General features: G+C 40.3%; 1 protein-coding gene across 19 annotated transcripts in view; it reads left to right on the forward strand.

The window, feature by feature from the left end:
• RERE (arginine-glutamic acid dipeptide repeats) overlaps positions 1-25,016 on the forward strand; it is a 468,002-nt gene that overhangs the window by 268,924 nt on the left and 174,062 nt on the right. For all 19 annotated transcript variants that reach the window (XR_012426448.1, XM_065534721.1, XM_065534714.1 and 16 more), the window contains one exon: positions 13,264-13,368. Coding sequence is in view for 18 of the 19 variants with exons in the window: in XM_065534721.1 (XP_065390793.1) it covers positions 13,264-13,368 (105 nt within the window). In the remaining variant the exon portion in view is untranslated. The remainder of the gene's footprint in view (positions 1-13,263; positions 13,369-25,016) is intronic.

Consider the following 25,016-nt stretch of genomic DNA (forward strand, 5'->3'; position numbering starts at 1 on the left):
AACTTTAGGGCAGGCTTTGACAAGCTTTTTGGGTCAGCTGATATTTCACATGGTATCTGTTGCAGTGACTCAGCTCAACCATTGCAGCATAAAAGCCATAGACAACATGAAATAAATGAAGTGGCTGTGCTCCAATAAAACTTTATGGATATTGAAATTTGAGTTTCATTTAATTTTCATGTGTCAGGAGATACTCTTCTTTTGCTTTCTTTTTCAGCCATTTAAAAATGCAAAAACTCTTCTCTCAGGCCACAGGAAGCAGGCGGTGTGCCAGATGTGGCTTTTCTGGCCATAGTTTGCCAACTCTGCTGTGGGGTATGGCGTGGATGTAGTTAGGTTTGACTTCTTACATGAATTTAGAAGAATTTAGAGAATTTCTCAGTGTTTTATAAACTTCCTGTGAACTTCCACAAGCTTTGTGTGACTTTTAAGATTAGCTTTCCAAGCTTAAGCTCACTTGCTGAACAAAGGAAGTTAATGCAGGGTTGGTTATATTGATGAAACAGTTCAATTTTTACCTGGGACCAGTGACTTAATCCTGGAATATTGTTAGCTGGAACCGGTGACTTAATCCTGGAATATTGTTAGCTGGAACCGGTGACTTAATCCTGGAATATTGTTAGCTGGGCCCAGTGACTGAATTCCTGGAATATTGTTAATGGACCAGTCACTTAATCCTTGAATATTTCTGGTCTTGTTCTTTTTTTTGTTTTTTGAGACAGGATCTCGCTCTGTCATCCAGGAGTACAGTGGTGAGATTATGGCTCACTGCAGCCTCAAACTCCTGGGCTCAAGCAATCCTACCTCCCCAAGTAGCTGGGACTACAGGTGTACACCACCACCCTGGCTAATTTTTGTGTGTTTTGTAGAGACGAGGTTTTACCATCTTGCCCAGGCTGGTCTTGAATTCCTAAGCTTAAGCAATCCACCCACTTCGGCCTCCCCAAAGTGCTGGGATTACAAGTGTGAACCACCGCACTCAGCCAAATCCTGGAATACTTCTTACACTGGTTTGCATACTCTTTCCTTCCTCTTTCCATCTTGTCTCACAGGTTGAGGGAAAAGATTTTAAGCGATTTAGAGTTTCAGTTGAACAAATATGTGAGATACGTGACTGTGTATTCAACATGTTTTGACATAAATGCTTAAAATCAATATATTTGAGTAGTTATCATTGGTATTGAGATTTGTAGAATCTTTTTTTCTGAGACGGAGTCTTGCTTTGTCACCCAGGCTGGAGCTCAGTGGCTTGTTCTTGGCTTACTTCACTGCAACCTCCGCCTCCCAGGTTCAAGTGATTCTCCTACCTCAGCCTCCTGAGTAGCTGGGACTACAGGCATGTGCCATGATGCCCAGCTAAATTTTTTTTTTTTTTTTTTTTTTGAGACGGAGTCTTGCTCTGTAGCCTGGGCTGGAGTGCAGTGGCCGGATCTCAGCTCACTGCAAGCTCCGCCTCCCGGGTTTACGCCATTCTCCTGCCTCAGCCTCCGGAGTAGCTGGGACTACAGGCGCCCGCCACCTCGCCCGGCTAGTTTTTTGTATTTTTAGTAGAGACGGGGTTTCACGGTGTTAGCCAGGATGGTCTCGATCTCCTGACCTCGTGATCCGCCCGTCTCGGCCTCCCAAAGTGCTGGGATTACAGGCTTGAGCCACCGCGCCCGGCCTAATTTTTTTATTTTTATTAGAGACAGGGTTTCACCATCTTGGCCAGGCTGGTCTTGAACTCCTGACCTCAAGTGATCCACCCACCTCAACCTCCCAAAGTGCTGGGATAACAGGCATGAGCCACCACACCCGGCCCATGTTTATCTTATTTTAGCATTTTCAGAAGAACAGGTTATCCCAAATAATTCCATCTGGATTCCATGAATTTACTGTAGCTAAGTTTACAATCAGATGTTTCTTGGAGATGTGTAAATGTGTAAGTCACTGTCCTTTCACTGGCCACCACAGTGCTACAGTGGTAATACTTCATCTTCTTTTCACTGGGTATATAATTAGAATCCTCATTAATTAGTTTTTTTTTTTTTTTTTCTCCTGTGGTGTTCTTCAAAGTGGTCATAAAAAGTGGTAGCTGCTTTATAAAACTTTTATCTTGAATTTGATTTTATAGTACAACATTCTTTTGTGACTTGACTACTGGATTTTTTTCAAAGACATCAGATGACAGGTGGTCGTTTGGTCACTGAACAAGCTGGCCTAATGGTGCAGTGTCGTGTGAGTGTGTGGACGCGCTGGCTTGGTGGTGCAATGTCTCGGTGCATGTGGACGCGTTGGCCTAATGATGCAATTTTGCGTGTGTGTGTGGATGCGCTGGCCTAGTGGTGCGGTGTTGCACACGTGTTTGTGGACGCGCTGACCTTACTGGTGTGGTGTCATGTGTGTTTGTAGACGTGCTAGCCTAGTGGTGCGGAGTCACATGTGTGTGGACGTGCTGGCCTGGTGGTACAGTGTTGCGTGTGTGTGGACCTGCTGGCCTAGTGGTGCAGGGTCACTCGTGTGTGTGGACGCGCTTCCCTAATGGTGCAGGGTCTCTTTGCTGTCACTTAGTGATCTGGCCTCGCTCTTGGCAGCAGCACTCACCGTGACAGAAGCTTTGATTGTCCCATTAGTCCCGTAAAATAGAATGGGATGGCAGTGCCCCCAGCAGTCTCTGTTTATTCTCTTTCTCTTCACCAAGGTAGATTAACTTAAAAAATGTTTGGGATGTATTTGGTGGGAGATGGTTAAAGTTAAGCTTTAACTTTTTTTTCCAATTTTCTTCTCATAGTTTATGCACAGAGTTTATTCTTTCTCCATAGTTATAAACCAGTACTACTAAAAATAAATTCAATTTTGAGAGAGACACAAATAAAATAGTCTGTAGGCACATGAAAAGGGATCAAATAAATGTAATGAAAAAAACCATGGGGAACAAAAAGGAAAAAAGAAAAAGACTGATCATGTTAGTGCTTAGCACCATTCTTCTTGAAGATCAAAGGGCTCAGTTGTGTGGATTCATCTGGTCGCAGTAACTCTGAGGGGGCTCTTGCCATTCCATTCACTCAGGAGGAAACTGATGTATAAGGTTTTCTTTCAAGCTGGTGCTAGAGTTGGGTTATAAAGGAGGAGAGAGAGCTTTATCCTTTAGCCGTGGTAAATCAAAAGGAAAACAAAATGCCCTGTAGCTTCTTTGTAAATTGTGAGATTATAACTTTTTCCTACCAGAGTTTCTTCCTGTAAGGAAATCTGAGCCCTTCGCAGTTGTAGAAATGTGTTGAGGTCCAGCATTAACTGCATTGCTGTCAGTTTTGAATACTTGACCTTGGCTGTCCCTTGTCTCTACCTTTCAAGATAAGTTTCTACAGCTGCTGATCTTATTTTATCACACGTTATCAATAAGCACCAAAGAGTAAAGTTAGCATTTTAAATAGAGTAGTTTTTGAGTTCTGTTTATTCCTGGGTAAATATTTTTGGCTGGCATTGTGGTATAATAGACTGAAGTTAGAAGACTTGCGTTTGAATCCTGGCTCTGCTGTAGCCTTGTGACCAGTGTCAAGTTTTTTAACGTTTGAGCTAACCTTTTGACAAACTTATTCAAGGTCACATGACTAATGACAGAATCCTGAACCAAACACACACATCTGGTTCCACATCCAGTATGGTAAGGAGTGTGAAAGTAGTCCCTCAAAGAGCATCTCATGCCCTAGTAACATGTATAGTACACTCCATAGCTCATTGAATTTCTGCTGAGTTCTTAAAAGTATAAGGGGAAGAAAAGAATAAGTGAAATTAAGTTTAATTTTGTACTGAGTTAATGATGGTGTAATCACTCAGCATGCACTTTTTTTACTGTTTCTCTGTGGCCCGTTGGAGGAGTAGGGATTAGATACTTAGATTCCTTCAGGTATATGGAGAAGAGTTCAGCTTAGGGAGCCATCTCAACGCGCTCTAAGAATGAGCAGATAAACTTGTAACTTGTAATTTGTTTTCTATGCTACTTTTTCTCCCCTAAGGATAATGTTTTATTAATGATCCAAGGATCTGCAGTGATTGCTTTGTGATTGGACTGAGGACATGTGACCTGGGGAACATTCTCGGGTTTATTGTGCACTCACATCAGTGCATTCTCCAGTATTGATTGTGGAGGGCAGCAGAGGAGATCGTAAATGTCGACTTAAGGGCTGTTTTTCAACTTTCTGAATATCTGCTTCCTATTTTAAGGAGTCACTGGGGAAAAAAATATCCTACTGCAGGTCAGGTTATAGGCTACCATTTTACCCAGGGGTTCCTATTATAGGAAAATGCCTTAGGATGAATTTTCTGGAAGACCAGGGCCAAGGAGCCCTAAATTAGCTGTTTGAGGCTTCCAGTCTGTTTTTTTTTTTCATCCTAAATTAATTTATCTCCTTACTTTGTTATGAGCAACTAGTATCATGTATGTGTTTAGGGCTGGAAACAGATTAGTTACATCTGTGGACAGTTTCCCAACCATTTAAAAATCCTTTAGTGGCAGGGCACAGTGGCTCACGCCTGTAATCCCAGCACTTTGGGAGGCCGAGGTGGGCAGATCACCTGAGGTCAGGAGTTCGAGACCAACCTGGCCAACATGGCAAAGCCCCGTCTCTACTAAAACTACAAAAAATTAGCCAAGTGTGGTGGCTGGTGCCTGTAGTCCCAGCTACTAGGGAGGCTGAGGCAGGAGAATCGCTTTAACCTGGGAGGTGGCGGAGGTTGCAGTGAGCTGAGATTGCGCCACTGCACTCCTGCCTGGGTGTCGGAGCGAGACTCCGTCTCAAAAAAAGAAAAAACCCTTTAGCTCCTGCAAGTTTCTTAAGGAGTTTCATGGTGTCTCACAGCTCTTAGTTTTGCAGTTTAAGAATCCTTTTCTGGCTTTAATCTACAGTTGTTTTTACATGTGAAATAACTTTGACCTATAACATTTTTATTGTTTTGTCTATACATGCTTAGTACATTAGACATCATAACCTGTCAATTCCTTTATTTATTCATTCATCATTTAACACTTTATTAATCTACTAGTAGATGAAGGGCTCTATGTTTGGTTATGGGAACCTACCCATTAAGATATTCCGTCTGCCCTAGAGTATTTCATAGTATTTGAAAAACTTTCTTTTATTTGGAGCTATTTTTAGACATACAGCAAAGTTACAAGTACTCAGGTTCAATATATCCCTCCCCTAACCTAATGTGAACTTCTTCTACAACTATAGTACAGTTATCAGAACCAGGGAATTAACATTGATACAATAGCATTAGACTAAAGATGGTCTTCGAATTTCAACAACATCCTCGTTGTTGTTCTAGGATCTTATATGGGATCCCACAATGCATTTAGTTATTTCTCCTTAGTCTCCTGCAGCGTGTAATAGTTCTCCAGTCTTTCCTTGCCGTTCATGACCTTCCTTGGTATTGTAAGTATTATTGATCAATTATTTTGTCAAATGTCCCTCAATTTGGCTTTTCTGAGGTAAGGCATTTTGGGCAAGAATCACAGAAATTATGTGTTTCTGAGTGCATCTTATCATGTGCTTCATGAGGTTGATAATGTCTAATTACTAGTGACATTGACCTTGTCCACTTGATGAATGTGGCGTCTGCCAGGTTTCTTCACTGTAAAGCAGCTTTTCCCCGGTACTTAATTAACTTGGGAGATACTTTGAGACTATGCAAATCATTTATCTCCTTAAATTTTCACCCAGTGATTTTAAGCACCTATCAGTGGATTTCATCTGTAAAAGTTACTACTGTGAAGCTTGCCTATGGTGGTTTTTCATTTTTCTTCTTTTCTTCTACATTTATTAATTGGAATTCCACTGTAGTAAAGAAATCTCCCTTTTACCCCATAAATCTATCTGAGTATTTACATCAGCATGAACTTATGGATATTTATTTTGTTATAATTTATTATTTTTTGTTTTATTACCCAACTTTGGCCATTAGGAGCTACTTCAGATTGGCCCCTGCATTTTTCCAGCAAACCTCCGTATTTTTTTGAGCACTTTCTTATTTTCTAGCTCCACAAGATGTTCTCAGACTTGTTTTTTATTTTCCAACCTCTAGCGCTGGAATTAATCATTCTCTGAGGAGCCCGGGTTGCCTTTAGTGGAGAGCAGTGTTTAGAAACCAAGATCTGGGTCTTAGGCATGTATATTACTACTAGGTGTCGTTGTTTCTAGATCCAGTTAGCAAGCAGAGCTAGGATGTATATGTATACTAACCTATGCCTATTAACTTCCCCTAACCCCAGACTGTTGTATTAATTTCAATTCTAGTCCAACACTAGAAGATTTTATTTTATTTTTTTTGAGATGGAGTCTCGCTCTGTCGCCCAGGCTTGAGTACAGTGGTGCGATCTTGGCTCACTGCAAGCTCTGCCTCCCGGGTTCATGCCATTCTCCTGCCTTAGCCTCCCGAGTAGCTTGGACTACAGGCACCCGCCGCCACGCCCGGCTAATTTTTTGTGTTTTTAGTAGAGACGGGGTTTCACCGTGTTAGCCAGAATGGTCTCGATCTCCTGACCTCGTAATCCGCCCGTCTCAGCCTCCCAAAGGGCTGGGATTACAGGCGTGAGCCACTGTGCCTGACCTGCTTGCCTGTTTTCTTAATAGAATGTTTGGTCTTTTTAAAAATTTAAAATCTGATAGGTGAGAAGTGGTATCTCCGTGTTTTTATTTTATTTCACTAACAATGAGTTTGAACATTTTTTCATATGTTTGAAGGATATTTTTGTCCCTTTTTTTGTAAATTGTCTGTTTATGTATTTTCTATTGGTTTTCTTTTTGTTTTACTTTTAAAAAGTGCTTTATATGACTGTGGTACATGGCAATTGTTGCAAATATTTTTCTCCCACTTTTGTTAGTTTTCATTTACTTTTATTTATTGATTTTTTATTGTATAAAATGTATTTTTATCTAATCAAATTTATCAGTCTTTTATTGCCTCTGGGCAATAGTTAGATTTGAGTCATAGTTAGAAAGCCTTTCCCTACACCATATTTAAAGAATAATTCTACCCAGTTGTTCTAGCACTACTAAATAAACGATCTGTGTTGACTGTAGTGGTTTGAGATGTTACCATTGTCATGTCTTGCTTTCCATATGTATTTTGTACTTGCTCTTTTGTTTTGTTGTTCTATTGTCTATTTATGTACCAGCACTACACTTCTTAATTACAGAGGCATTTTATAGTATGTTTTAATGTGTGTTCCTCCCTTTTTTAGTTACTTGTTTTTCCATGTGAACCTTAATATTTTTTTTTATTTCAGAAAAAGAAAGCTTGTTGGTATTTATGCTGGGATTGTATTGGATTTATTAATTAATCTGTGGAGAAATGCCATTTTGAGTAGGGGATGTTTTACCATTTGTTCATGTCCACTTTTTTGTCTTTCAGGAGTGTTTAAAAATCTTCCTTGTCACAGATTTTGTACAGTTTTGGACTTTTTTCCCCCTAAGCTAATAATCTTTTTTTTTTTTTTTTTTTTTGAGATTAAGTCTTGCTCTTGTCACTCCTGCTTGTTGTGGCACCATCTTGGCTCACTGCAACCTCTGCTTCCTGGGTTCAAACGATTCTCCTGCCTCAGCCTCCCAAGTAGCTGGCATTAAAAACGCCTGCCACCATGCCCAGCTAATCTTTGTATTTTTAGTAGAGACAGGGTTTCACTTTGTTGGCCAGGCTGGTCTTGAACTCCTGACCTCTTGTGATCGGCCCACCTCGGCCTCCCAAAGTGCTGGGATTACAGGCGTAAGCCACCACACCTGGCCTACAGACATATTTTGAACTCTATCCTGTAATAATAAAGAATACACATTGAATTATGTATCTTGCCACCTTCTCAAAAATTGGTCATATATTAGATCACAGAAAAAAAGACATTTGATTAACATGCAATAAAACTGTAGTTTACTAAGAAAAACAAACAACAGAAGGTCCTTTCACCTGGAAATTTAAAACTTCCTGTTAAGCAACTTCTGGGCAAAAGGGGAAATACAAACTAAAATTTTATATAAAAAATATATATATAAATGTAATTTTTTATCTTTTTTTTTTGGCCAGGCATGGTGGCCCACACCTGTAATCCCAACATTTTGAGAGGCCAAACTGGACAGATTGCTTGAGCCCAGGAGTTTGAGACCAGCCTGGGCAATATGGTGAAACCCTATCTCTACAAAAAATTGTTGGGTGTGGTGGCACACACCTGTAGTCCCAGCTACCAGGAAGGCTGAGCTGGAAGAATCACCTGAGCCTGGGCAGTTGAGTCTTCAGTGCACTGAGATCAAACCACTGCGCTTCAGCTCAAGCGACAGAGGGAGACCCTATCTCCAAAAAAAAAAAAAAAGGCGGCGGCCAGGAGTGGTGGCTTGCACCTGTAATCCCACCTCTTTGGAAGGTTGAGGCAGGTCATGAGGAGTAAAATCCCGTCTCTACTAAAAATACAAAAAGTTAGCTGGGCGTGGTGACACGTGTCTGTAATCCCAGCTCTTCGGGAGGCTGAAGCAGGAGAATCACTTGAACCTGGGAGGCGGAGGTTGCAGTGAGCCGAGATCGTGCCACTGTGCTCCATTCTGGGTGACAGAGCAAGACTCTGTCTCCAAAAAAAAAAATTTATTATTAATAATTTATTTTATTTTAAATAATTTTTTATTAAGACTCCATCTTAATAATAATAGCTTTCAACAGATTTGCTGCTGTAAACATTCTGTGTATGCTGGTGCACTTCGTCATGAGTTTCTTTGGGGTTTGCTCATGCCTGGGGATACAAGAAGACCCTCCCAGTTATTGGTAGTTTTAAGGGAATGAATTTCTAGGCCACAGTTTTCATTTGTATTGTCTCCTTACATAAGAGGGACTCTCTTGTCTCTTCTTCATCCTCTTCATATAGCCGCCTCCTCTTGGTAGCCAGAAGACCCTTCAGATGATGCCCCAGGTGTAAAACTCCCTGGGGCCCCACTGAAGGATTACTGAAATGAGTCATTTCCAGGACGCCTTTTTTACTGTTGAATGAAAGGGTGCTAACACATGGGGCTTCCCTGTCTTAGTCATATTTCTGTTAACAATGAAGCATTGCTTTAGATACAGGGTATACAGGACTTTCGAAGGCTCTGAAACTGGGTATTTCAGCAAGGTGGTTGTGGTGGCAGTTTTCTCTTAACACTCTCTCCTCATCTATTCTGTAAACAGTGTCAAATAATGTCCTACTTTTGACAGAGATCATGATGAGAAAAGGGCTCTGATAAAAAGTACTGAATACTTAAAATCATACCCATACTTCTGCACACATATGCACACATTTTTAAAGGTAAACACTGTTCACGAGGTGATTTGTAAAATATTTCAAATGGATGCTACCCAATCAGAGCCAATCCTGGTGGCCTTACCTGGTTATGGAAACCCTTTCTTCAGCTCTGCTCAGTACTCAGTGTTTGAGGGCCGGCTAACTGGCAAGATTACCAACTTTAAACAGCTACAGCTATATGGTAATGGTTCTCATTGTTTTACTTTCCTCCAGTAGTTTTTTAATATACAGTACAATGTGGATTTTAAGTGTACATTTTCATAAATTTGTTTGACCCTAAACAAGACTTGGCATATTCCCCTCATCTCAGGAAGTTCCCTCAAGATCCTTCCCTCTCAAAACCTCCTACCCAGAATCACCAGCTGTTCAGGTTTCTCTCACTGTAAGTTATTTTTTCCTCTTCTAAAGCTATGAAATCATGCAGTGTAAACTGTTTTTGTGTCTGGCTTCTTAATACTCAACATTTTATTTTTAAGAATTGTCCATGGTATTTTATGTATCACTAGATGTTTGTATTTGTGTAGTATTTTATTGTAAGATCTTTGTATTTGTGTAGTATTTTATTGTACATATATACAATTTATTTACCTGTTGCTGGACATTTGGGTTGTTTCTAGGCTGTTATGAATAAACCTTTCATGGATAACAGCAACAATAAAAATGTACAAAGAAGGAAATAATAAAGATAAAAACAAATTTATGAGGAAGAAAACTTAGATGTAATTAATCAAATTCTTTTTGTTTTTTAAAAATTTAATACCTTATTTACAAAATACTTTGTGACCAGCTGGGATTTATTCAAGGAATGCAAGGTTGGTTCAGTTTTTCACTCTTTTGATAGCATATATCAAACTATTAAATTTAAAGGAGGAAAATAGTCAATTTTTCCAATACTATGATTATGGTTTGATTGTTTTTAAAACTGGTGTCATATTTAATAAGAACACCTGGGAGACATTTCCACTGACATCAGGGACTAGCCAAGGATGTTCACTCTTTTCCACATTGTATTAGAGGTACAGTGCAATTAGAGGCATAAGAAAGGATAAAAAAGTAAAAATGTTTAAATATCAATACCTTTCATATACACGAACAGAATCAAATAGAGAAAGAGCTTGATGGTAGAGAAAAATCCCATTTACGACAACTTCATAGTCATTTATCAGATGAAATGCTTCTATTCCTATTGCTTTTGGCTTTCCGTAAGCTAGTAGTTTTGCCCTCCACAGGAGACACTTGGCAAGTCTTGAGACATTTTTTATTGTCAGGAAGAAATGTGTATGGGTGCTACTAGGTAGAGGCCAAGGATGCTCTTAAATATCCTACAATGTACAGGACAGCCTCTGACAATAAATAATTATTTAGTACAAACTGTCGTTAGTGCTGAGATTGATAAACCCTGCCCTAAACATACCTAATTTCCAGTGTTTGTGTTTAGAGTTATGGGTTTTCTTTACCTTTAATTGATACATCATTAATTACTCCAGTTTAAGAGTGAAATAACAAAGAATAATAAAAGAAGAATCAGTTTTCTTTAGTAATGGACAATAATAGGAATAACTTAACTTTACATAGCATTGTGTAGTAGAGTTTTGTAGGCTTTGTCTTTGTAAGTGCAGTAGGTGTTACCTCTATTTTACTGATAAAGGAACCTATTTCTTCTGGCTTTCAGGGATTAAATCACCTTGTATGGATGGGTAGTTAGTTTCAAAGTGAGCCAGTTGTTCATTTGTAAAAAAGATCGTACCTGCCTTTTCTTTCCCAGAGGCTTGTTTTAGTTCTAGTTAAATACTAGAGGAGGCAGTTCTGGGCCTGGGAAGTTGATTCTTAGTCTGAGACTATTTTTCCTTGATTTGGATCTTACTATCTACAAGTAGTAGGTATGAATATTATAGCACTTTGAATAGAACTTTCTGCTGTGATGGAAATCTCTTATAAATCTGTGTTGTTCACTATGGTAGCTAGTAGCCATATGTAGCTATTTAAATTTACATTTGTTAAGATCAAATAAAATTTTGAATTCAGTTCTCAGTTATATCAGTGTTGTTTCAAGTGCTCAGTAACCCTAGAATACTTTCTATTCTATAGAACTATAGATACTTTCTAATCTGTAGTTCCCAAAGGGACTTGATATCAGCAGCATTGTTATTTAATTTAAAAAACGGAGATGGGGGCTGGGTGCAGTGGTTCACACCTATAATCCCGGTGCTTTGGGAGGCCAGGGTAGGAGGATCACTTGAAGCCAGGAGTTTGAGACCAGCCTGGGCAACCTAGTGAGACTACCATCTACAGCAAATTTTAAAATTAACCAGGTGTGGTGAGTTGGGATCTCGCTAATGTTGCCCAAGTTTGTCTCGAATTCCTGGTCTTAAATAATCCTCCTGCCCTAACCTCCCAAAGTGCTGGGATTACAGATATGAAACCACTGTGCCTGGCTGACCCTGCTTTGGTTATAGGGTACTTAAGCACTTGAGGGAAAGAAGAATCTTGCTTTTTAATTTCTTGATAGGAAGTGAATGAATGAACCCATGCTGATAACTCCTCAGCCAGCTTCTCTTCCTAACACTGTGGCCATTAGCTGGTGTGTATGTTGTTACTGTGCATACTCATGGAGTTCTTACCACAACAGATAGCCTGCTCAAGCAGTAGAAGGCCACATCCTGGAAGTATGCTGCACGGCTTTTGGTGTGAAATGGGAACTTCTGGTCCTCCAATTCCCTCTAACCTCACTGTAGCCTTTGGCTTCCACTTAACATTAAAGTGACCGCTGAGGGAGTTAAGAGTTCTTTTTTTTTTTTTTTTTTTTTGAGACGGAGTCTCGCTCTGTCGCCCAGGCTGGAGTGCAGTGGCCGGATCTCAGCTCACTGCAAGCTCCGCCTCCTGGGTTTATGCCATTCTCCTGCCTCAGCCTCCCAAGTAGCTGGGACTACAGGCACCCACCACCTCGCCCGGCTAGTTTTTTGTATTTTTTAGTAGAGACGGGGTTTCACGGTGTTAGCCAGGATGGTCTCGATCTCCTGACCTCGTGTTCCGCCCGTCTCGGCCTCCCAAAGTGTTGGGATTACAGGCTTGAGCCACCGCGCCCGGCCAGGGAGTTAGAGTTCTTAAGCCTCCCCTGCCTCTTTGGGAATCCTGGAGTGAGTGTGTGTGTGCACGTGTGTGTTTGTATTTGGAAGTTAGGCCTCACCACGTGATGTAATGCTTCTGGCATTTACATTGATACTTGGTACATGGAAACATTGCTTAAGCCATTCTGTAGTAAGTATTGTAGAGTTTTCAGCTGCAGGTTGGTTTAAGTGGTAGATGAACCTGAAAACTCTACTCTGCTTTATTTTAGTATTTCTATGGGAAAGTGATTTCTAACTTATAGCCATTTAAAGTTACCCCAAAATTTGAGAACTTCTTGTATATTGGGGCCCATGTTTATATAAAAAAGTTAAAATTTCTCTAGGTTTTAATTTCCAACTAACTTTATTTGTTGCACATTATAGGAGAAGAAAAATACTGGCCAGAAGCTGTATTCCAAAGACATGTCAAATATTACACATTTTAGCTTTAAACAGTTATGCTTTCTGCCTATCATAACAGTAGGGAAAAAGGCTCATTTTTTTTTTTTTTTTATGATTTAGAAAGGCTTTAGGCTGAATTTTTCTTACTTTCACAATGGTTTTAATTTTTCTCCGTTTCTACTTTAATATTTTTTCTCATAGTCCTGTCTCTAGTTTGTCTTTGTTGTTTCAATTAATTTTACTTTATTAGTAAAATGGTGATATAAAGCAGTCAGATTACACAGGTGTACAGTGAAGCAGTCATGAAACAGCTGAATGGGTAAAATGAAGTGTGGTGTTTGTAGCCGATTCTCCATGCACATGGACCTAGTTCAGTGCTTCCTCTACCCTTACCCTCCAGGTTTGGTTAGCAAAAACAGTGGAGGGTATTACTAATTATTTTTTTTCTCTTTTTCCCAGAGGGAAGTGTAACATCTCTCATTTTTCTGACATATTTGCTGCTAGAGAGTTCAAAGCCCGAGTGGATTCATTTTTCTACATATTAGGATATAACCCTGAGACAAGGTAAGTGAGTCACTTGTGTCCATTCATTGAGAACTCTTTTCCTTTTCTCATTTGTGTGTGTGTGTGTGTGTGTGTGTGTGTGTGTGTGTGTGTGTGTAGTTTATGCATCTGGACATACATACACTAGTAACATACTTAAAAAAAAAAATGACTCCAGAGTCCTTCAGTAAACTTCTTTGGAAGGAGTTGTAATTAATGTCTTCGACATCTAAAGTGGCTTTTTGTTTGCTCTTTAGTTTTATTCGGAAAAAGAAAAATGAGAAAATTTGGGTTGAAAGAAGATGGGATAAAGATACACTTTTAGTTGATCTGTATTTTGGATTAACTATTAAGAATTGGTAGATTATTTCCCTCATTCCCATTCTGTCAAGCCTTCCATAATACCATATTGAAAAAGACTAGGTAATTTTGGAAAGTTTGTTGGTTACTCATTTGTTTTGTTCACTCTTGGTAATAAAACTCCAGGAGTGCTCACTGAAATATCTTTAGTAAGACTGCTGGTATAAGTCAGACACATCTAGTTCTCAAAACATCTTGGTAAGATCTATGTAACAGTTTGAATTATTATTTTTTTTTAATGAGAAGCAGTAGGGTCAAGTAATTCAACAATTTTTATGTCTGTCATAGATGCTACTTTAATGTAGCACATGGAAGAATTTTTATGAGTGTATGTATTCATACTTGCTCTGTATTGATCATGTGACTGCATATTTTACTAAGGATTTTAAAAACAGGATATTAGCAGGTGATCAAGTAATATATGCTCTGGACACCCAAGGCATGTTTATACATGTGAAGGTTTAGAAAGAAAGAAAACGTCCATGGCCAGGCGCAGCGGCTCATGCCTGTAATCCTAGAACCTTAGGAGGCCACAGTAGGAGGATTGCTTGAGCGCTGAAGCCCAGGAGTTTGAGACCAGCCTAGCTAGGCAGTATGGCATGACCTCCCCTCTCAACAAAATATAAAGTAAAAATTAACTGGTTGTGGTGGGCTGCACCTGTGGTCCCAGCTACTTAGGCAGCTGAGGCAGGAGGATTGCTTGAGCCTGGGAAGTCAAGGCTGTAGTGAGCTGTGTTGGCACCACTGCACTCCAGCTTGGGCGACAGAGGGAGACCCTGTCTTAAAAAAATAAATAAATAAAATAAGTAAATAAATAAATAAGTAAAAGATACTTGGCTCAAAGAAGTTAGCAAAAGAATTACATTAAGCATAAAGGCAAAATGGGTATCATTTTAGTGAGAACATTTTTCTAGAGGACTCTCAGAAACCATATGTAAAACTTAGAATGTTGTAGGGTAGTCAACCTAGCGGGTAAAAGGGAACTTTTTTTCCTTGTGGTTTTATGAAGCTGCCCACAGCTCTTTTGGGGCTCATGTTAGTGTATCTGTCTGTCTCCCTCCCTCTCTTCCTCTCAATATTAGATGCTAGATTCTAGACAGCATCAGACTGCTGCTAGATAGCATCAGAAGCTAGATTGTAGATGGTGCTTGATGTATGGATAGTAACATAATGCTCATTGAAGAGTACCTTTTCTCCTTTAGAAAACTATGATGCTTGGCCAGGTGTGGGTGGCTCACGCCTGTAATCCCAGCACTTTGGAGGTGGAGGTGGGCGGATCATGAAGTCAGGAGTTCGAGACCAGCCTGGCCATCGTGGTGAAACCCCATTTCTACTAAAAATACAAAAATTAGCTGGGCGTGGTGGCCCACACCTGTAATCCCAGCTCCTCCGGAGGCTGAGACAGGAGAATTGCTTGAACCCTGGAGGCGGAGGTTGCAGTAAGCCAAGATTGTGCCACTGCACTTCAGCCTGGGCAACAGAGCAAGACCTCCATCTCGAGAAGAAAAAACTATGATGCTTGAGTTTTGTTTTGTGTTTTTCAAAAGTATGCCATGTTCCAATGATAAAGAAGCTGGTCAGTGGTAATATTTCATAAGCCTCTTATATTTTGAAATGTTTATTTTACATACACATTTATTAGCTTCCTTCTCATGTCTTTCTGTTGTCCAGGTAAATTGTAAAATGCTTGAGCTTGGATTTCTCTCTAGATACAAAGGAATTGGATGTTATTTTAGTGATACTGTGTTTATTTAATCACTTGATAGTTTTCCTATTGCACAAGTGATATTAATTAACTGAAGTAGCTTTTGTCTTTTAAGCTCTCAGGTTTGTAACAACTAACCAAAATTATTTTTTACAAATGTAAGTTACACATGTTTTGTTGAATGCTTATTAAAGTAATGTGTAACTTACCTTTGTAAGCCAGGCACTCACACAAGTTCTTCTCTTATTTTTCATTGTGTATTGCTGGCCGTCTTTCAGGGCAATACATCCCATCGGGTTTGTTTTAAAATATGGATGCAATAAGGAACAGAGAGACATGATGATAGCAGCACACTTACAGGATCTGCATCCTGAATCACTTCTCTTAGTGACCTTTCTAGTCACCACTGATTTTCGTCTACACTTGGTTCCCTATGTCCACCTTCTGCTTTGTGTGTTTTATGTGCTTGAGTAGTGTTGGGTGAGTTGAATTGAACAAATACTTAAGTGCCCATTTATAAATAAACTTTGAAGCAAATCTCAAACTTCTCACAGTTGAAGTGTAAAGGCCGTCGTAGACATTTGCAGCAGTGGAGCCAATGGAGCCTACTGCCTTGGCTTGCTGGTATTATCCTGAACATTTCCTCATATCCCTGAAGTTTGGGGTTAGTGGTATAGTTCCCACAGCGGCTCAAATGATCCAAAAATGCCTCTGATTTAACAGAGTATAGAAAAACTGGCTATGCACAGCCCAATTCTTAGAATTGCCAGGGTGCATACCCTTGCAGAATTTACCTCTGTTTCTGTCTTTGTTTCAAGTTTGTGAGGGAGGAGGCTGTGTGATAAGCCGATTTCCTATATAGTTTTCCCCCAGTTTTAATGAATAGAACTAGTAAGTAGTCATGGCTACATAGTGTACTGTATGCTGACTCATAGTGCCCTGAGTTATTTAGGTAAATATGTAAGTTAATGTGGAAAGGAAATGCCAAAGTTTTTCTAATTGTGTGATGGTCCTGTGAAATACTGCATATAAGAAAGTCCACTGGAAATTTAAGGAATGGTGATTCCATGACTGCAGGCTTTCATGACTGTTGTCCTCCCCTTAAATAATGCAGGAACTTTAAGTGAGCAGTTGAAAGTAAACCTTAATATGGAATTGTTTATTTCTCAGAGCTAATTTTCCAATAGTAGTTACATGTTGATTTATGTAATTTTCCATACTTTATTAGCATATTGATCAGCACTGAAAGTTTGGAATTTTTTTCACATTTATTTGCATAGATCCTTTTAAAATTTCAGTGTACAGCTTCATTTTATTGTTTTCTCTAACCTGGTCATTATATTTCTGAATGTTGTGTCTTGTCAGGGATCTGTTTTTGTTGTTGTTGTTGTTCCTGGTGGATTACTGCTTATTGAACTAATAATGTGTGATCGTGGAAAACAGACTGGCTGTTCTGTACTCTAGAGTTTGTTGCCTTTAACATTTGGGGAGAATGGATTTCTTGGTAATTGTCATGGAATTAGGCCGGGCGCGGTGGCTCAAGCCTGTAATCCCAACACTTTGGGAGGCTGAGACGGGTGGATCACGAGGTCAGGAGATCGAGACCATCCTGGCTAACACGGTGAAACCCCATCTCTACTAAAAAATACAAAAATATACTAGCCGGGCGATATGGCGGGCGCCTGTAGTCCCAGCTACTCGGGAGGCTGAGGCAGGAGAATGGCGTGAACCCGGGAGGTGGAGCTTGCAGTAGCTGAGATCTGGCCACTGCACTCCAGCCTGGGCGACAGAGCGAGACTCCGTCTCAAAAAAAAAAAAAAAATTGTCATGGAATTACTTTGTTATTATCAGGTGTAAACTTATATTTCATTCTTTTTAATCTAGAATACTTATTAATATTGATAAAGCATCTATAGTAATATAGATCTATACTCTTTTATCTCAAATTCTGAAATATGAAAGTTCTGAAAATCTAACAAATTTTATGCCACGGTTGTTGCCAAAATGCATTTGATGGCTGAACCTAACCTGAACTGATAGGAGGCTATTTATATTTTTAATTCAGTTCACTTTGTGTGAGTTTGTATAAGTTTTACTCTAAAAATACTAATATGATAGAATATGGATTATTGCTTGAACACTGCTGGGGTGTTACATGCTGTGATATATTTGCTGTAGTGCTAAAATAAAAATTCTGAATTCTGGTAAACCTCTCATCCTAAGGATTTTAGATAAGGGATTATGACTATGTTACTGCTAGCCATGAAATTTAAGTAACAAAACTGATTTTTTTGTTGGTTTGTTTTGAGACGGTCACACTCTGTTGCCTCAGCTGGAGTGTAGTGGCATGATCAGGGTTCACCACAGCCTCAACTTACCTGGCTCAGGTGATCCTCCTGCCTCATCCTCCCAAGTAGCTGGGACTGCAGGTGCGTGCCATCATCCCTGGCTCATTTTTAAAATTTTTTGTCTAGTTGGGGTCTCACTATGTTGCCCAGGCAGGTCTCTAAATCCTGGGTTTCAGCGATCCTCCCTCCTCTGCTTCCCAAAGTGTTGGGATTACAGGTGTGAGCCGCTGTACCCAGCGGGAACAAAACTTAATTGAGCAAAAATTTGGGGGGCATATTTTTTTGCCCAAGTGGAATACAGACTACTAAAGGACTGTGAAAAATGAGAGAGCCTTAAATCTAATGTTGGCCTGACTTTGAACCCTGAGGTAATTGGGCTTTGCTTTTGGAGTTTGTTTTTGACATTTCTACACTCAGGGAGCGTTCAGTTTTGCACATGTGAACAAGATTCATCCCAGATTTACTTCTGTGGTGAGCATACTCTGCAAAATAATGTCACTGTGTTCTCAGTTTGTTTGAAGGGTCTGATCCAGAGTCTGCCAAGAAACTTAATAAAGTCAATAAATTTCAGCTCAGAAGTCTTCATAAATAAAGCCAGTTAGGCCTTAGGTGCATTTGGCTAAAACACCAGTGTTGGTGGTTAAACTAAAATATAAAATAGATTGGTCTTAGCTTGCAAAAAGAGATGAGCATAGGGATGTGGTTATATGCCTCTCTTTACTGTCCTTAGTTGCTTTTTTCATTTGTCTAACACCTTCTAGGCATTTAATCTGCTTGATCCTTCCAGCCATCTGGTAAGATCTCTCCTCTTGGATCTGGGTGGCCTGGGTTCTAGTCTTGTGCTGCTGCTTCATCCTCGTGTCCATGGGTAAAACATGCACTTTCTGGACTCTTTCTGCATCAGTAAGATGGAGATGATGAAAGCTACCCTGCAGAAAACTTCTGTAAACTGTCCGATTTTTCGTTTCTTCTTGGGAATTGCAGAAGTAATTATAAATTTTCTTTTAGAGACAAGGTTGAAAAATACCAATTTTTTTTTTTTTTTTGAGATGGAGTCTCGCTCTGTCACCCAGGTTAGAGTGCAGTGGCACGATCTCAGCTCACTGCCTCCTGGGTTCACGCCATTCTCCTGCCTCAGCCTCCCGGGTAGCTGGGACTACAGGCGCCCGCCACCACACCCAGCTAATGTTTTGTACTTTTTTTTTTTTTTTTTTAGTAGAGACGGGGTTTCACCGTGTTAGCCAGGATGGTCTTGATCTCCTGACCTTGTGATCTGCCTGCCTCGGCCTCCCAAAGTGCTGGGATTACAGGCGTGAGCCACCGCGCCCGGCCTTGTTTTTTGTTTTTTGTTTTTTGTTTTTTCAGACGGAGTCTCGCCCTATCGCTTGGTGGAGACTACAGGCATACACCACCACACCCAGCTAATTTTTGTATTTTTAGTAGAGAGAGGGTTTCACCATGTTGGCCAGGATGGTCTCGATCTCTTGACATCATGATCTGCCTGCCTCAGCCTCCCAAAGTACTGAGATTACAGGCATGAGCCACCGCGCCCAGCTAAATTTTGTTTTGTTTTAATCCTGTAAAGCATTAAATCCAAAAGCAAAACATAAACTACTTTCCAAGATGTCATGATTCTATCATACCGTTAGCCATCTGGGTGATTTGCTGTTTTATTGAGAAATGGATTGGGACTTTTTATAGCAAACGAATCTATCCCCTATAGCAATTAAGTTTTGCTAGATTTTTGGTTGTTTTTTTTTACCCCATCTTCCCATCTCTCTACTTCCAGCAGTTCAGCCATGGGCCAGCGCCTTCTCTTTTTTTAACACTATACTCTGGACCCCTTCTGGCTGTCTACGCTTCTTCCTGGGAAAAGATCTCCTTTCCTTCCTGTCTGTGAGTTAGGAGGGAAAGGAAGTAATGGTGAATGGAGTCCCAGTAAGAACAAAAGATATGATAATGGCCATTGGAGACGAAATGGCTTTATCTTCCTGATAATTAAGCATGAATTTTCCCAGGCAGCTGTTCTTTTATTTCCCCTTGCCAAAAGAAACGTTCTTTAGGCTCCTGAAGTGCATTTAAGGACAGTGAAGAAGGCATATTATTTAAAATGGAACATTTTGTATGGATGCTATCTCTCACTGTCTAATAATGTCTCATAAAAGTGTCAGCGGTTTCATCAGAGGCTTGGTCTGTACTGCAGAAACACCGAATTATATTCTTGGTTCTTTTGTGTTTTGCATACTAGTCCTCTCTTGCCGGTAAATGGGAAAACAAGTTGAGGGCTCAGATCTGATCTCCGATCTTATCTGGGGAAAATGTTCATGATCACCTACAGTCTTCTGCAGCCTATCTGCTTTTCTCTCACCTCTTCTCATCCTTTTCTCCCTTCTCCTCTTCCTCTTCCTAGGGTATAGTTTCGCAGCAGTATTGAGGCTTGTATGTTGTTATGATTATGTTCAGGAGCAGTCATAAACTGCAGGCGTTTGCAGGGACTATACTGTGTCTCCTAGACTGACAACCGCAATAACGTTAATAATAGCAAGAGTTAAGAGTTAGTGCAGGCCGGGCGCGGTGGCTCACGCCTGTAATCCCAGCACTTTGGGAGGCCGAGGCGGGTGGATCACGAGGTCAGGAGATCGAGACCATCCTGGCGAACATGGTGAAACCCCGTCTCTACTAAAAATACAAAAAAAAATTAGCCGGGTGTGGTGGCGGGTGCCTGTAGTACCAGCTACTCGGGAGGCTGAGGCAGGAGAATGGCGTGAACCCGGGAGGCGGCGGAGATTGCGCCACAGCACTCCAGCCTGGGCGACAGAGTGAGACTCTGTCTCAAAAAAAAAAAAGAAAAAAAAGAGTTAGTGCGGTAGTTAGAATACTGTGTGCATTTTATTTTGTTTTAAAACAGAATAGTTCCTTGCAAGTAGAGTAGAAGACCTTTATTAACTGAATCTTTTGAAAGTATGTTGTCTCCCTGAAGCTCTTTCACACTCCAATATTTTGTGTATTTCCTGTGAACGCGGGCATTTTCTTACCTGACCACAATACAGCCCTCAAAATCAGGAAATTAACAATGAAAATATTATTACTGTGGTTTTCTCAGACCCCATTCCCATTTTGCCAGTGTCCCCAATGAAAACCTACAACAAAAGGCTCCTGTTTGGCAATATGGATTTAGTTGTCATGTTTGTTTAGTCTCCTTAAATCTGGAACAGTTTGTCAGTTGCTTCTTGGCTTCATGACCTTGGAAGAGAATAGGCCAATTTGTATTCTGTCCCTCAGTTTGCATTAATGTTTTTTGTTGTTGTTGTTGTTTTTAAATAGCAATGGAGTCTTGTTATATTGCCCAGGCTACAGTGAGGTGGCTGTTCGTAGGTACAGTTTAAGTGCACTGCAGCCTAGATTAAGTGATCTTCTCCCCTCAGTGATCCTCCCGGGCTCAAGTGATCCTCCTACCTCAGCCTCCCTAGTAGCTGGACCACTGGTGTATGCCACTGTGCCCAGGTGTCCCTCAGTTTGCATTTATGGTGTTTCCTTATTATTAGATTCAGGTCATGTATCACAGAAATTGTGTGTTCTTTTTTTCTAGATCCTGTCAGTATACAATTCTTATTTGTCCGGTTGCTGGTAATGTTCACTTCTATCAGTTGCTGAACCTGGCGTCTGCCAGGTTTTGCCATTGTACAGTGTCTCTTTTTCCCTTTGTAATTAATAACCATTTTATGGGAGGTTGCTTTGTGAATGTGCAGATCTCATCTTCATCAAACTTTCGATTTATTTATTTAGTGGACTAATGGCCTCCTATTTTATTTAATTGTTTATAACCTGCTACTGTTGTTACTCATTTTGAGGTCAGATTGTCCCAGCATTTGGAGAATGATATTTTAAAACCTAGATTTGGTGCTAAGTGTGCTCATTACTTTGTGTTGTTGCTCTCTGGCCTTCTGAGAAACAGCGAGGGAGTGCGTGTGTTTGCATCTATCGCGTAGATAATGCACACATTTGCACCTATAGTTCTGTGTATATTCGTAAGTTCTTATGAAATTCTCCAAGTTCAGTCCAGTACTACAGAATTTCTGCTACTTTATTCCCTTTTCCTTATTTGTAACACTCTCCTTTAACATTAAGAAACCTTATTTCATTATCTTTAATGTCTTTATTTCCTAATTTTCTGTCACTTAACTCTGCTTTGTAACATTGGGACCATTTTTTTTTCTCAACATAAATCTTTATGCTTAAGCGGAAAAGTTAACAATCTAAAACACCTGTATTTCAACTAATTCGAATTTGAGACATTCTAAAATTTACGTTCATTTGAGTAACAGTTCCCTTTTCCACTCACCACAGCTAGTGGTCTTTGTGTAGCTTTTGAGGATGAGCAGCTAGAGCTGGATACAATCTTTTTCCTGTTTGCTTTTGTCTGCCATCACATTTGAATTCTCATAAACATTTACCTGAGATGCAAATACTGGAGACAGTTGAGAGTACATGTATGTTTAGAAAACGCAGCCTACTGAAGTTAAGAGAACTTTAATAAAACAGGACAAAAGCCTATTTTTCATTTGGTCATTTGATTTGATCATTTCAGAAACCCTTTGATCATTTCAAAAACCCTTTGTCAGATAGCATCTAGGAATGTTATCTGGAACACTGGAATAACACATAACTGCAGGACTGAGCTCCGGAGAATTAAGAGAAACTGAAAACTAAAGCAGTAAGCTGATCCTTCAGTAGCTCATGGTGAGGCTGGATTGAGTTCATTAACATTTTCCAACCTAGAAGGGAGTAACAGGGAAACCCATCTGTTTAGAGTTGGGATTCTGGGCCCTCTAAAATACGAGAATTCTAGAATAAGAAGACAATATAAAAAGTGGTCTCGGCCGGGCACGGTGGCTCAATGCCTGTAATCCCAGCACTTTGGGACGCCGAGGCGGGCGGATCACGAGGTTAGGAGATTGAGACCATCCTGGCTAACACAGTGAAACCGCATCTCTACTAAAAATACAAAAAAAAAAAAAAAAAAATTAGCGGGGTATGGTGGCAGGTGCCTGTAGTCCCAGCTATTTGGGAGGCTGAGGCAGGAGAATGGCATGAACCTGGGAGCAGAGGTTGCAGTGATCCGAGATCGCGCCACTGCACTCCAGCCTGGGGGACAGAGCCAGACTCTGTCTCAAAAGAAAAAAAAAGAAAAAGTGGTCTCATGCCAGTAAACCCCTCAAGATACCTGGCAGAAGCATATGTAAAATTTTTTTGGTGGGTCACACCCTCATCCAAGATCCTGTAGGATCCCCACAGATAAAATATCCTTGAATGCTGAGCTCACCATCAGAAATATCGGAAGAAACCATGTGCCGTTAACTATGGTCAGATGAGACAAACAGCTAGATCTGTACCCAAGAACTTCAAATACTGGAAACTTCAGAAACAGACTGTGTAAAAGGCTTAAATAAAATATCACTTTTATTTCTCTCTGATGTAAGCAGAGTTTGAAAGGAAGCACTCCTAGACTAGGACCTCACAGTCATCAGGGGTCCACCCTCTACTAACTTGGCTGCAGCTGTTCTCTTGTTTCAAGGTGGCAATGTAGTGGTGGCCATTACATCCAAATTTCAGCCTGGAAAAAAGAGGAAATAGGTAAAAACTACATACCTTCTGCCTTTAAAGGGAGTTTTTATAATTTGCATAGGATAATATTTTTTTATCTCGGACCAAAAAGAAAAATAAATCAGGTCGGGCTTGGTGGCTCATGCCTGTAATCCCACCAGTTTGGGAGGCCAAGGCAGGTGGATCACCTGAGGTCAGGAGTTCGAGACCAGCCTGGCCAACATGAGAAACCCCATCTCTACTAAAAATACAAAAAATTAGCCAGGTATGGTGGTGTGTGCTTGTAACCTCAGCTACTCAGGAGGCTGAGGCAGGAGAATTGCTTGAACCCAGGAGGCAGAGGTTGCAGTGAGCCGAGATTGTGCCATTGCACTCCAGCCTGGGCAACAAGAGCAAAATTCCGTCTCAAAAAAAAAATTTTTTTTTTTTAAGTAATAATTTAGCTGGGCATGGTGGCCGCACACCTGTAATCCCAGCTACTTGGGAGGCCAAGGCAGGAGAATCGATTGAACCCAGGAGGCGGAGGTTGCAGTGAGCCGAGATTGTGCCATTGCACTCCAGTCTAGGTAACGAGCAAAACTCTGTCTCCCCCCTCCCCCAACCCCCACAAAAGAAGAGGAAGAGAAAAAGAAAAAGAAATCAGACACATACTTTACAGGTGAGTTCTACCAGTGTTCCAGAGAACAGAGAAAGTTGGTATGGGTACCCTGAGTCATTTTATGAAGCTGATAAAACCTTTACACTAAAACCAGGTAAAAAATAAAATAAAATGTATAGGTTCCATCTTACGAACATGAATATAAAATGTTTAAATGAAATGTTGACAAACGGGAGCAAGGTAAATATGCATGTCCAAATTTATAGAATATAAGAAAGGCTTAATAATAATTTATCTGTTAGCATGTTTTACCTCTTCAGCATATGGAAGAAGAAAACATAGGCAATCATCTTTTTCTTTTTTTTTTTTTGGAGACAGAGTTAAGCTTTTGTTGCCTGGGCTGGAGTGCAATGGCTTGATGTCAGCTCACTGCAACCTCTACCTCCTGGGTTCAAGCTGTTCTCCTGCCTCAGCCTCCCGAGTAGCTGGGATCACAAGCATGGGCTACCATGCCTGACTAATTTTTTTGTATTTTTAGTAGAGACAGGGTTTCTCCATGTTGGTCAGGCTGGTCTCAAACTCCTGACCTCTGGTGATCTGCCCGCCTCGGCCTCTCAAAGTGCTGGGATTACAGGCGTGAGCCACCACGCCTGGCTCATCTTTCTCTTAATTTTTAATTTTTGTGGATACATAGTAGGTGTATGTATGTGGTATATGAGATGTTTTGATACAGGCATGCAATGCATTATAGACACATCATGGTAAAATGGGGTGTCCACCCCCTCAAGCTTTTATCCTTTGTGTTAAAAACAATCCAATTACACTATTTTAGTTATTTTAAAATGTTCAGTTAGGTTATTATTGACTGTGGTCACCATGTTGCACTATCAAATACTAGACCTTATTCATTCATTCTATTTTTTTGTACCCATGCAGTTATCTTAATGTAGAAGAAGCACTTTATAAAATTCAATGTTCTTTAATAATGGCAAGGGGGGAACTCTCAGAACAGAAAATTATAGAATGAATTTCCTTAGTCTAACAGAATACTTAC

The sequence above is a fragment of the Macaca fascicularis genome, chromosome 1, assembly GCF_037993035.2.
Source record: "Macaca fascicularis isolate 582-1 chromosome 1, T2T-MFA8v1.1".
Taxonomy (NCBI): domain Eukaryota; kingdom Metazoa; phylum Chordata; class Mammalia; order Primates; family Cercopithecidae; genus Macaca; species Macaca fascicularis.